This window comes from Pipra filicauda, unplaced genomic scaffold (assembly GCF_003945595.2).
Source record: "Pipra filicauda isolate LSUMZ 115617 unplaced genomic scaffold, ASM394559v2 scaffold214_size1419223_pilon, whole genome shotgun sequence".
Taxonomy (NCBI): Eukaryota; Metazoa; Chordata; class Aves; order Passeriformes; family Pipridae; genus Pipra; species Pipra filicauda.
The window spans coordinates 1223336-1236117 of NW_024104326.1; the positions used below are offsets into that span (position 1 = coordinate 1223336).

At 37.1% G+C, this 12782-nt stretch overlaps 1 protein-coding gene and 1 long non-coding RNA gene across 7 annotated transcripts in view; one reads left to right on the forward strand and one right to left on the reverse strand.

Annotated features, from left to right (window-relative positions):
* The window catches only part of LDB3 (LIM domain binding 3), a 122651-nt gene that overhangs the window by 80405 nt on the left and 29464 nt on the right, over positions 1-12782 (forward strand). For 3 of the 6 annotated variants that reach the window (XM_039381156.1, XM_039381155.1, XM_039381158.1), the window contains exon 8: positions 9611-9646. The exons of 2 other annotated variants lie outside the window; for them this stretch is intronic. In XM_039381156.1, the coding sequence (XP_039237090.1) occupies positions 9611-9646 (36 nt within the window). Of the gene's footprint in view, positions 1-9610; positions 9647-11041; positions 11240-12782 lie in introns of all 6 variants that reach the window. One more of the 6 variants, XM_039381161.1, reaches the window with a different exon arrangement.
* Positions 1-12782, reverse strand: part of LOC120323226 — a 58027-nt gene that overhangs the window by 6563 nt on the left and 38682 nt on the right. The window contains exon 3 of the long non-coding RNA XR_005563501.1: positions 9716-9868. This is a non-coding gene — a long non-coding RNA (uncharacterized LOC120323226). The remainder of the gene's footprint in view (positions 1-9715; positions 9869-12782) is intronic.

Sequence of the window (12782 nt, forward strand, 5' to 3'; positions counted from 1 at the left end):
GAATTATTATTGACCTTTAAGTTGTCTGAATTAGAATAAAACTGACAAAGCAGCTGAAAGAACAACAGAAATGAACAAAATATTTTTACTAAGTGTGAACAAAGCATAATTAATAGGTAATAGCATAATTAATAGATGTTAGATGACAACTTATTGATAATATTGTTTAGCATTTCCATTTAAATAATTTGCATTCTCTGGCAGTAATTATTAATTTGTCTCTGTGGCAAAGGCACTTGAGACATTGCTGGTGCTTAGAATGAGATCTTTTTGTTACAACAGTACAGTTCTTTGCTGTGTCAGTTGAGACATGGCAAACCTATAGCCAAGGCTGCCAAATATTCCATATTCCATCTGAAGTACACCAAGGGCAGTGCTACTTTCCTTTCTAGTTTGTGCTCTGATCATCAAATGAAACAAAAAATGCAACTCCATTAAACAGTTTGTGGTCTCCATAGAAACAGTTGATGTGAGCCCTCAACTGGCTGCACTAGGAGTCCTTGGCACTGATGAAACACTGGTCTCTGCAGTGACAGACTGACTCTATCACAGGCCTTCTGGCAGCCCTTAGGGTTATTTTTTTTCATTAACTTCTATAAACTGCAAATCAGGTACCTTTATCTGGTAGCAATAGTTCTAATCAAAGGGATTAATCAGTGCATGAGATCAGACTCAAGCTCTTGTGCTTTTTGCTGCTTCCAAATTTGTATCAGCAGTCAAGTTCATTCAAACTCCCATTGTTTTTCTGTGTTAGAAATAAGGAAAAGCTACAGTTCATGGAGAATTTTGCATGAATCAGCCAAATACTGGAGTGTTTAAAGGGCTATGATACATATTTTTAAAAAATCAATTCTTGAGTATTATTAAAGAGTACATGAGCACTAGTTGCTTCTAAAATGCATTTCACTTTTCTTAGCTAAGTACCATAGCAATTCAGTAGACATGCTACTTAATTCACAGCATGCATGTACACTTCCTTATGGGAACACAAACAGATTCTGGTCACACCATCTTACTACTGCCTGTGGAAAATCAACAGCACTGCATGAAATAAGAGCAACATTTTAACTTTTCCTGAATGTTGCCAAGATCAAACTTTGGTGAACCAAAGTGGTGGTGAATTTTATTTATATATGGGAAATTTTGATAGAACTTAAAATATCAATAGTCAGTTTTTTCACAAACATTAAATGTACCTAAGTAAAAAATTATCCAGTTCTAATTTTTAACCAAGTTAGATTTTTGACATTTTTTCTGAATAAGTATTAATACAGTTTCTTCACTTAAATAGGAATTGTGTATCCTTAATGTTTTATGAACAAAATACAGATGCTATGTTTCAAATAGTCCTAGTGCATGTATTATAATGAAAAAGAAAACGTCTAGATTATATCTCAGTGCTTACACTTAATGTTATTTTGAAAGGTATTTTTTAGTAATTTGATAAGATATAAAATTAATGGAAATGTAATTAAGGCACCCCTTCTCCTTAGCTCTCTTCAGTGGGTTTAATGATAAAAATTCATGCATATAAACCATGTAATCATATAAAGAAATAATATTAATCCTTTTTTTATGTAGGATACAAAGTGGAATCTAAACACTTTCCAGGCTTGTAGAATTTCAATTTTTTTATGTAGTTACAGAGAAAAAAAATTAATAGAAAAAGATCTTGATTTGGTAGCTTTTGGAACTTTTGCAATATTGAAGATCTTTTGTAAAGGTGCCTTCATTAATCCCTATGGCAAGATTTTCACTACAGCATATTTCTACTACTCAGTCCAGTCCTTTTTAAAAAATCTTCCAAGTGATGGACTTTGGATTAACTGTCAGTCAAATTTTTCTATGCCATTTCTTGTTTATATTTAGATTAGTTATTCCTCAACTCTTCCTCCTCAGAAATCTTCCTTTATGTAGTCATGGCAATCTTCAAGTCCAAAAAAATGAATGTTACCCATCTTTTTTCATGTAACTGTGAGGAGGCCTTGGTTTTGCTTCCTGAGCAGGAGGTGGCCTTTGTAGAGAAATTGGCCTGGAGTTTTCATTCTGCTACATGCCATTGCTAAAGACTGTAACAGACTGAGGTCTGATAAGAAAGCATTAACAGCTTTGAAGAAACAGTAGCTTTGTTCTAGCAAAAGGTCAAGTCTGTTCTAGTTTTGTTCTATTTTTAGTATATTCGGGCTTATCTCACTGTATGTGGCTTCTGATTGACCAGCACCATCCTGCAGTGTTTCCTGACCATTTGCAGAAGTCTGCTGTTTTGCCTAGGAAGATTATTCACAATTAATGACAGTGAGGCTTAAAATAGGTTCCCGATTGAAGACTCGATGAGTCATGTAATTCTTTAAAACAGCACTGATGACAGGCAGGTGTATCTGTCCCATGCTGAATATATTTTGACCTGTGACTGCTCTGCTGAGCAGAGGACAATGGTCAGTGACAATACTGTCTTCTAAATAGCCTTCATGCCAAAAATAAAGTAAAATGCAGGATGTGAATAGTGATATTCACTCCCTGCCCATCCCAATATTGCCAGTAAAGCATAGTCTTATAAGCATTTAATGAAGATACAGCAAAGCTGATGCCAGTAGGAAATCAAAAGGCCTTCCAGGTAAATCTGCTTGTCTGGTTATGGCACAGGGACATGCTTATTTTCTGCTGTGGTACAAGACTCTTTGATCTAAACTAACCTGTTTCCCAAATCCTGCTGCCTTGTCTTGTGCTCAAATGGTTTCCCCTCACCTCCTGCAGTGCTCAGTTTGCAGCAGAAACACTGACTGCATGCAGTGTGTGCTGATGGGACATGGTTAGAGTGTGCCTTTAGGAGAGTGGGTATGAGAACTTGACCTGTCTCCCTTTCATGCATGACAAAATGAGAAAGGTTCTGTGGCTCTTCCCCTTGCCTCCCTCTTCTCACCCCTCCCTGTACAGGAAGGACAGGACGTTTGTGCTAAGCCATAAATACAGAGGTCACTTCATTGCACTTTCTCTCTTGTTATGCGCAGCTGGGTGGAGTAAATCTTCCATAGCGAGGAACAAGTATTTTAGGGACTACTTTATCACTTTTCAAAAGTCTAACTCTTGCATATCACAGATCTTTCTGAAGCCTTCCTCAGGGGCAGATGAGGTGACACCAATTTTTTACTTGTACAGTCGGGTTCCCACAAGAACTGAGTTGATTTTGTGGATCCTTTAGCAGTGTCTACCCTGAGTTTCAGTGACTGGGACTATCGTTATATGTTTCAGAAAATGCATGGATACTTACACAAATGTTAGTTGGCAAAGTTAAAAAGCTAGAATTTGGGTATGGTACATTGTATTACCAGATAATTGCTTCCTTTAATCAATTTGCCTTTAATTGACAGCTTTCTGCAGTATCCATGAAAATTAATTGACTAAAATTTGCTCTCAAGCACAATAACATCCTTTGTTCTACTTCTGCTTATCAAAGCCATCTGACACCACCAAGACAAGCTAAGCCACCTTAATTCCCTTCCTTGGTTGGCCAAAATTTCCAACAATTAGCATTGCTGACCTTCCCAATTGCCAAAAACCTCCTGTTTATATGCTGCTCAGATTACCAAAATCCTTTTGAAAGACATACTCTATCTTTCCACAGCAACCAATGAAATAAAGCAGACTTCTCTGGGTAGATTTCTCACTTAAGGAACATAACTGCAATAAAGGATAATAAGCACATCAATTTAATATATTCAGTTCTCTGCTTACCTTTTAGCACCTCAAGAGTGACAAAAGCATAGGAATAGTGAAATAACTCAGTGGAATTCTGAGTGAAACCAGAAGGGAAAATTGATCAAATATAAAGTCTTTCTTCCTCAATATACTTCTGGAGGTTCTGTGGGGAAAAGAGCTATTTAGAGATCATAAGTCCCTTGTTTTCAAGCCAGTTCCCTGTAGAACTAATTCATCAGAGATAGTGAGTGACTCTGGGGCACAGTGTATCCACTTGAATGTACCCACTTAAAATTGAATGAGTGAGGGCTCCAAATGCAATTAAGAAATACCACGAAGCTTTTCTCAAAATAGTTCATAGAGAAAGTAATGCATGAGCTAACAGAGCTTGTTAAAGCTTGAGATTCAGTTTGGGGAGTGGATGTACTGACCTGTATGTAACATCTTGTCTTTACCATCTCAGCCTCCTGCATGTTCCTGTCCACCACATAACGTTTGCACGAGCAGGAATTAACATTAACTTTCATTCCTACTGTGGAACCTTTAAAATTCTCCTATGCCTTCTGCAGCTGCTGCAGGCATTTAACCAAGACACCAGTGCACAATGCTGCCTCTCTCTCTGACTAGTCCCTTGCATTGCCTTCAGTCCAGCAAGGGTAAAGCAGTTCTAACATGCAGCAGGCTTTCCAACAAGCATTGTAACACAGACCACTCAGCTGTGGTCTGTGGATCATCAGCCTGGCTCACAGAGCCCTGCTTAGGGTGAGCTGGAGCATAGCACTGGCACTGCTTCCTTTTATTCTGCTTCTAAATTGCATTAGTGTCAGCAAAATTACCCTAGATACTAATAACTTCCTCATAGTTCATTTCCATGTGAGCATTTGTTGTAGCTGACCCAGAATGTTATATGATTACAAATGAGAGAGAGGGAAGGTAAGAGAATCCTTAAGAGAGTTTATGAAATAAAATGCAATCCACATTCTGAAAGAGTGACAAGTGTTCTAATTCATACCACTTAGTTACTTGACTCAGGAACTGAACAGCACAGACACATTGCTGTATTTCAGAGGCAGCTGCAAACTTAGCATAATACCACACAGAAGTATGAATTTTCTTATCATCAATGTGCACAAACTAAAAAGTAGGTCTAAAAGAACTACCAGCTGAAATTGCGATCTCTGGGTTCTTGTTCTCTCAGCTTCCCTGGAGAAAAGTGAAGTCATGAAGAGAAAGAACACTTCAGTGAAAGGGGAATTGTTCCCTGGCATACAAAATCTAAACTTATTGTGCACCGGTTTTGTCTGTAATGGTCACAAACACAGCCTGAAAGTCCAGATCCTGTGCTCAGGTGCCTGGTGGCAGATACCTGCACTTTACCAGTGGGGCTGTAAAAAGCTGGGCCAAATCATTCTGTTCAATCCAGTTGCACACTTAAGGCCAAGACAGGGAATAATTATGCAAATTAAGTCCCAGCTCAAATTGCTACACATGCTCAGAATTGTGCAATCTTTGGTGATAAAACTGAAAATGGGAGTACCTATACTTGCATGGCAAATATCACTGTGCAAATCTTGGAAAAGAGTGACCTTCCCTTTCCCCAACACCAATGCTGCTGTGTGCCCAGCTGCATTTATTGTGTGACTGTTACATTTAACAGCAAACCTGCAGGTGCCACTAAAATGCCTTCATGGGAGGTGTTGGCTTTGATTTTAGCGAGTTGCTTTGACTGAGTTCCATACTGCTTGTTGAGAATGAGTTGCTGGTTTTTTTCCACTGAATCTATGATAATGCTTTTCCTGTTCTGTGCCACTGTCTGCACAAACCAGGATACCTTCTGAGAGAAATGTATTTCCCTGTTTTGGAAAGCAGACACACTAGGAGGATATATTACAATATTGCCACGTTTTGGCGTGGGCTGCTCACATTCTTAACTACAGTGGCTGAAAAAGAGAGACTAGCTCTTCTACCCCTTTTTTTCTGATTCCAAGCTAAAGTTTTAACTAAACCAGCATGATAGTTGTCTTCTGTCCTCTCCGTTAACTGCCTATGATTCTTTGTGTGTCTTAGGATGTCTGTGTTGGAATAACAAAAATATAGCATGGGGGAAGAAAAGACAAACATCCTCAATAGTTTTATAGTCATCTGACCATGGAAAAGTTCTGAGCTGCAAACACAGAAAGGTAGAAATAGCCTCACTGGATCAGAACAGCAGTTAATGTAGCTCATTGTCCAGTTTTCAACAGTGTCAGTGTCTCATGCCTTTGAGACAAAAAAATGTTTGAAAGGCAATTACAAAATAACTTTAACACAACCTTACTCCCAGACACCCTGTAAAAATTTCTTTTGAAGTTATTTTGTAACTTCTACTTCTTAAAAGGAAATCGTATTTGTAGGCAAATATGCTTATGTAAATATAAGTATGTTAGGATGAAAGCTACTGTAAGTCTAACTCCAACAAATCTGCACCATACTACTAGAAAACCAGAATTTTTACATTCAATAGATATAGACCTTAATAATCTGTAAATCCACTTCCCCTTTCATAAAAGGCCAGTATATATCTGTCAGGCTCTGTAGTAGACTACTGAATGACTAATACAGGAAAATACCAATAAACTGAATAGATATATTTATTAAAAAATCTATAATCTCTCATTAAAGAGGGTGAGCTGATATTTTAAATACTCAACTGAGATTCAGGAGAGCTTATTTCAGTTCCTTGCCCCACTGTAGACCTTCTTTGTGACCATGAGCAACTCTATTAAGTTTTAGTTTCTCATTTGTAAAATTAGAAAAACAGTCTTGCTCCATAAGAGTATAGAGAAAAAACTAAATTACAGTATTCACTTACTGGTTCAGTCTGAAAGACAAAGCTGAAGGACCATGTGGTCTCTCAGGATGCCTCATGTTTCTTATGTCATTAGGTCTTCATTAAACATCTGTTGCCATCTAAAGAGAAGGCAGATGGAAGGTACACAACCTCCACATTTCAGCTTGCCTGTTATATGTAGGTGTTTGGCAATCTTTTACATTTGGTTTCCAAAAATAAAGTAGAATGGGAAAGTATTCCCATGTCCAGTTCATAGAGTTCAGATTTAACATACTCATTGGAAACTCTCTGAAGTGTCTGCAGGCTCTTTTTAGGATCCAATAGCACACACAAGCTTGGCCTGCAAAGGAATTTTGTGTTCAGTTACACCAGTTCTTGTTGGTGTGTGGGGGAAAGACTCTATTTCTAATTTCAGTCATTCTGTCTGCGTGACCATATCCTGTAGCATACTTTTATGAGAAGGAAGCATTTCAAGATTTCCACTGTATAATATACCGTGTAACTGGGAAGACAGTATATTGTGTAAATCTTGTTTAGATATATGTCCAACATTTAATGAAGTCTGTGGGAGTTGCACTGTTCTCTCAGAATGGCCCTTCTGTCAAAAGCCATTTCAGTGGGGAATAAAAAAGCTGCAGACAAAAAAACAAACAAACCAACCCCCTCCCCCCAAAAAAAACCAACAAAAAAAAATTCATTTTAAATCTCTTCCAGATAGCTCAAAACTACTGTCAGTTACTGGAGCAGCCTGTGTAGCCACAGAGATATAAACTGCTCATAATATTCTGAGCCAGATTTTTTCATGTGGTGAAGGTATTGACTTTACTGAGCCTGCCCCACGGATGTATTGGACTCAAAAGTAAAATTATTTCTGCATTTAGTTAGAGAAAATGTTTGATTGTAAAGGCCGTAAATCCAATAGCCTGTTCCTCAAAATGCAAGTATTGCAAATAAGAGGCACAATGGATTTTGAGCCTTTCTTATTGTTAACCAAATGGGCATTACTCCTGTTGACTGGGAAGAGAAATAGTTCCTGGAAGCCACACCATGAAGAAGTATTGTGTGCCTTTGAACTCATCTTTCCCTCTACTCTCTGCTTTTTCCTTTGCTTTATTCAGTGGAAGTAATTTTACTATACTTCTCTCTGTTTTTCACCTTCCCAACTCCCCTGCCATCGTCACTCAACGTCATCCTATTTTATACACTCAGGGAAAAAACTTTTATGAAATGCTGACCTCAAAATCAAGTGACTTTTTTTGCTCTTCTTTGGTGTAGCCACAACTAATGGGGTAGAAAAGTTTGGATCAGATTAATAATAACAATAGAGGCTTAACACTGCTTCAGCCTGACCCCAGCTGCCTACCTTTTGGTCTTGGCTGTGATCCCTTGTAGAATACTTGGGAATAAGCAATGTTTTATTCCTTTCAGGCTGTGACTGTGTTTTTTAACGTCCTCGCATGACTGTGGCTCTTGGTGTACTAACACTTCCCACACACACACACAACAATCTCTAATCCATCCTCCTCTACCTTGTTTCATCCTGGCTTTGCTCTACCTGACATTGCAATGAACTCACAACTTGGTTCCCATAAAGGCAGTGTTTGGTTTCTCATTGCTTCGGAGTGGTGAGCTGGTTGATCTCATCAGGGCATTTGTTTTTAAGACAGGCTCTTCCAGACCAACCCCAGTAACACTGGGAGTCAGGTGGCAGCGGCTGAGGGGCGTTAAAGATCCACTTCTAGGTTTGAAAATCTGACTTCATATATTTTAGGAGTTACATGTTAGTTGGAGGTTTTAAAAATTTGTAGAGGACACCTATGCCCAAACCTTTGCTGATCTAAACTGGATTGGTTTTTATAACTTTGTTAAAACTGAGCTAAGGAGAAGCCATTTCATATATGACTATACATACGTATGTATCTGTAAGTACATAAACACAGAGACACATATAAAATACTGCTAATAATGGGGAAAATGTTAAGAATAGCCTTCCAAATGTAATGTAAGTTAATGATTGGTGCCCAACAAATCCACATAAATACATGTATTCCTTTTTTTTTTTTCCAAAGGACACTGCAGAAAGAAGGTGCAGTTGGATAAATGAGGACATTTGCTTTGTGTTTTGTAATTTAAGATCCCAGTTAAGAAAAGTGTTCTCATTTGGCATATTTTAGCTTTAAACCCATCAATTTCAGCACAATTCCTTAAATAAGAAGGGACACAACCACCCACTAAATTGCTAAATATTGAGACTATCTCAATTACTTAACTAACTGGATTTCAAACTTAGGAGTTTAAAGCTAATGGATTCTATTCTTAATGAAATGTCTTAACTTCTTACAGATACACAGTTGCTTGCACTTAAACTGATCAGTTATTTTTGTAAGCATGTGTGTGTGTTTACAGAATAATAGCCCAGTCCTCTATCAGAGAAATCAAGGCTGATTTACTCCTCACCTCAGGAAGGAATGATTTCTAATTGAGGGAATTCAGTGAAGAAATTGTTTCTGATCTGATTTACATTGAGAAAACGAGTACTTGGATAGGACAGAGAGTTTTTAAGTGATACCAGGCACAAGAAATCCTTCTTGTAAGAATCTTTGTTACCCATTTTTATCGCTTCAAAATACCAGATCCTTGAGGATTGCCCAAGTCTGATTAGTTTCACTGCTTGGATTTGGCATCAAAATATGTTCTGCTGGAATACTATTGAATTTTTTTTTTAAGGAGAACTTATTAAAATCAAGACTATTCCTGAAATTAAAAGCAGGCATACAACATCTAATTTGTAACTGTTAATTTTCCTTTTACTTTATTATTGAAACAAAGTTGTTTGCAACTGATAAGAAGCATATAATTATAAGAAGCAATATGCAGTAGACTTGTATATTTGGTGTGTTTCACCTGGAAAGCTGAAGAGATTTCTCGCAACTATATTTATGAGCAACCACTCTAGGATGCTTTTTGCAACCAAACATTTCTGCTCAACCCGTTTTCTTTCTCCTTGGTTGGTTTTGGGTGGGTTTTCTTGCCACCACTGGCAATTGCATTTACTTCATTCACACTGTATCCCTCCTTTCACAGAGACAAGGAAAATGTTGCAGCAGCATCAGAAAACAGGTAATGTTTGCTGTGTTTGACTTACTTCCTATTAAGAGTTTATCTCCACTTTCCCCATATTGTTCTTACCTCAAAAACATGAAATTTGTACGCTGTTTGAGCAGGTGATGACTGTGGAGGCTTCAACTAAGTGGGTTTATTAGACATTTCTTTCTAATGCAGACTTCAAGAAGCACTGTGACATGGGACAGGTGGGGATCATCTTTCTCAGAAATTACAAACCTGAAAAATAACAAGTTTTTAGCAAATATTCTTGAAATGGAGTATTATCAATTTGTGGTGGAGTTTTAAGAACAATTTCCATTTTAAACTTTGCCTAGATCATTCAAGGTATTTTTTAAATCTAAGTAAGATTATCTTTTTGGTATTTTAAGAACTCTTACATGTCGGATTCTTGCATATATTGATTGTCCTCAGTGGGTTATGAGGTTCAAGACAATCTCTCTGTAAGTAAGTTTTTCATGTCAAATTGTTTTCTCCCAAAGGATTTCAGCACATTTCGCAGTTACAGATAAAAATGTGCTGCTTTCTATTAGTTCATGTGCTAAACCACACAAGTACTGATACAAGTATTTCTTGAGTGAATCTGACCAATAGTTTCACAGAGCAAAGAAATGCTTCTTATTAGTTTGTCATGAAACAAATTCTACCTCTCTGCTTTCCTCTATCTTGTTGATTCCTGCCTCAGATGTGCAACCACTTTGTATTTTTTTTTCCTTTATAAGACTGCTCACGTTTTAACAAAGGTTGCATGGAGTTAAAATCTGAGTGCAAGTGTAATTTGTTACTAGTGACACAAGCAATGGCAACTGGCCTTGAAACAGTAGGGAAAATTGATTTTTATTTTTAAATTAATTATGAAAATAGAAGAAAATAAACGCCTTGGTTCCTGTATATAAATTAAAGTGTATAAAACAAGGAATACGTTAGCATTTTGCCAACAGTTTCATTTGTTTAAAACCACCTACAGGACTGTGCAGCTGCTCCACTGAAATCTCCTTTTCTTTTAATTATGATTTTATTTAACCAGGAACAATTTCTGATATATGACTGGTGTTAGTGTCATACTACTTTGCTTTAATCTTGTGTGACTTGTCATACCATAGCTTTTCTCCACCTCCATTATCATCACAGCCTTGCTTCGTGTCTTATTTTGATATTCATAGCAATATGGTTTCCAGATTTAACACAAGGTACCTTTTTAATTCTTCAAGCCTTTCCTGGTCTTAAGCAGTAATAAACTAATGAACTGTCAAGATTTGTCATTACTTCACCTGCGATACCATGATGATCTCCAGCTTCTTCTGTGGCTGGAATTCTGTCTCTTCCTCAAATACCTGCTATTCCCTAGGAAATGCCTCATTTTCAACCCCCCTTGTAATCTTTGTCACCCAGGCCTGCAGACACTGCGCATGCGCCACAGTATGTGACCTCCAGTATTTGGCATCCTCCTAAACCCTCCACCAGGGATGCCAACACTGACAATGCCAAGCCAGTGGCCTCCAAGGGCTCTGTGAGGCTTGGAGCGGGTACAAGTCAGAGGGAGGCCACTGCTGGCCAGAAAGTCCCTCTTGCTTCATCCAGTAACCAAAGGTACACTGTGATGTGTAACTGCATAACTGACCTGGTTTGGAGCTTTGGAGTGGTTTGGTAATAACAGCCTCTAACTCCTGGAGTTCAGCTGGAAATGCCCATTGCCTAAAAGGAAGGTGTTCAAGTTCTACAAATTCCAGAAACTTCCAGTTCATGTGGGTGTTACGTTTCCAGTGGCTCTCTTAAGGATCACGCATAAAATACAGAGACAACAGCCATAAAGCACCTTCAGCAGAGAAACAGCAGCTGATAGTTCTCTATTTTGACTGTATTTCTACAACCATTCCCATACTCGAATGTAAGACTCTTCCATGTTATGGCTTTCTCTAACCATATTCTCAGGCACTTTTTTCTACAAATGTTACAATAAGAGATATTTTTTTCCCTATCCATTTTAATTTTTATTTCCTGTATATTCAATTTTTTACATGTGATATGTTGGAGGATTAGAAACCAAAGAAACCTTCATGCATTACATAAAGGAGACTAAGTACTGCTTTAATAATCCACTTGATTGTTATTTGGACAGAAAGTCTCAGAACTTAGGACTTTACTGAGAGAAAGAAGTATAATCTGCACTTATTTTTTCTAAATCTTAAAGTGCATTTGTTGCTGTGTTTTCTCATTATGGTTGTTAACCATTATTATCCTCTTAACCTCTACTGATCTGTGTTCCTTTTCATGAGTGAAAATCAGCTGAGAAGAGATGTGTGTTTGTTTTCATCCACCTAACTTACTTTTATGTCTGTTACCACAAATATGAAGATGTTTGATTTTTTTCGATTTTCTTTGATTTTCCTTAAAATACAAAGTACTGTAAAGATCTAAAATCTACAGAATGACTGCATTTAAAAACCAACCAACCAACCAAAAGCTCATCTGTAACATGTAATAATGAAGCTGTTGCAATATATTATTTATTTTATAAAGCAGCACTCACATTTATCAGTTCTTAAAATTCTGCTGCACTTGACGAACTAAAAAGATCAGACTGAAAATCTAGAAAGTAGGCAATCTTGAGGAAAAAAAAAAGGTTGTTTTATTTGACTATCTAAATATTTATTTAAAATTTATAGTTGTTAAATTAAAACCAGTCAATTTAGTCTTCAGATCTATCTAAAAGCTGAGTTGAGAGTGTTACCAACTGCATATCATTTATGGAACAAAATCACCCTGATTTTTAAGGTTATATCTACTTCATTTATATTTATTCCAATTCCTTGGTGTGTTAATTAATATATTCTACCATGAAGGAAGGCAATCAAGCCCCTAACATTTTAACCATATAAAAAGAAATATTGCAAACACCATGCAAGATAAAATCTGTTCGTATTTTCTTTAAACTATAAAAGGTACTTCAGTATATTTGCATTTATTTTATTTACATGGGTTGTTCCATTCAAATCTGTCTCCACACAGGTCCTTGTCCTCACATACAGGTTTTTGGGATTTTTTACTTTCTTTTCAATATGTATCACTGAATATGTATTTTGATTAACGTTTTGGAGAGTGTTACAATTAAGTTCGTTCACTGTTTTCTTCT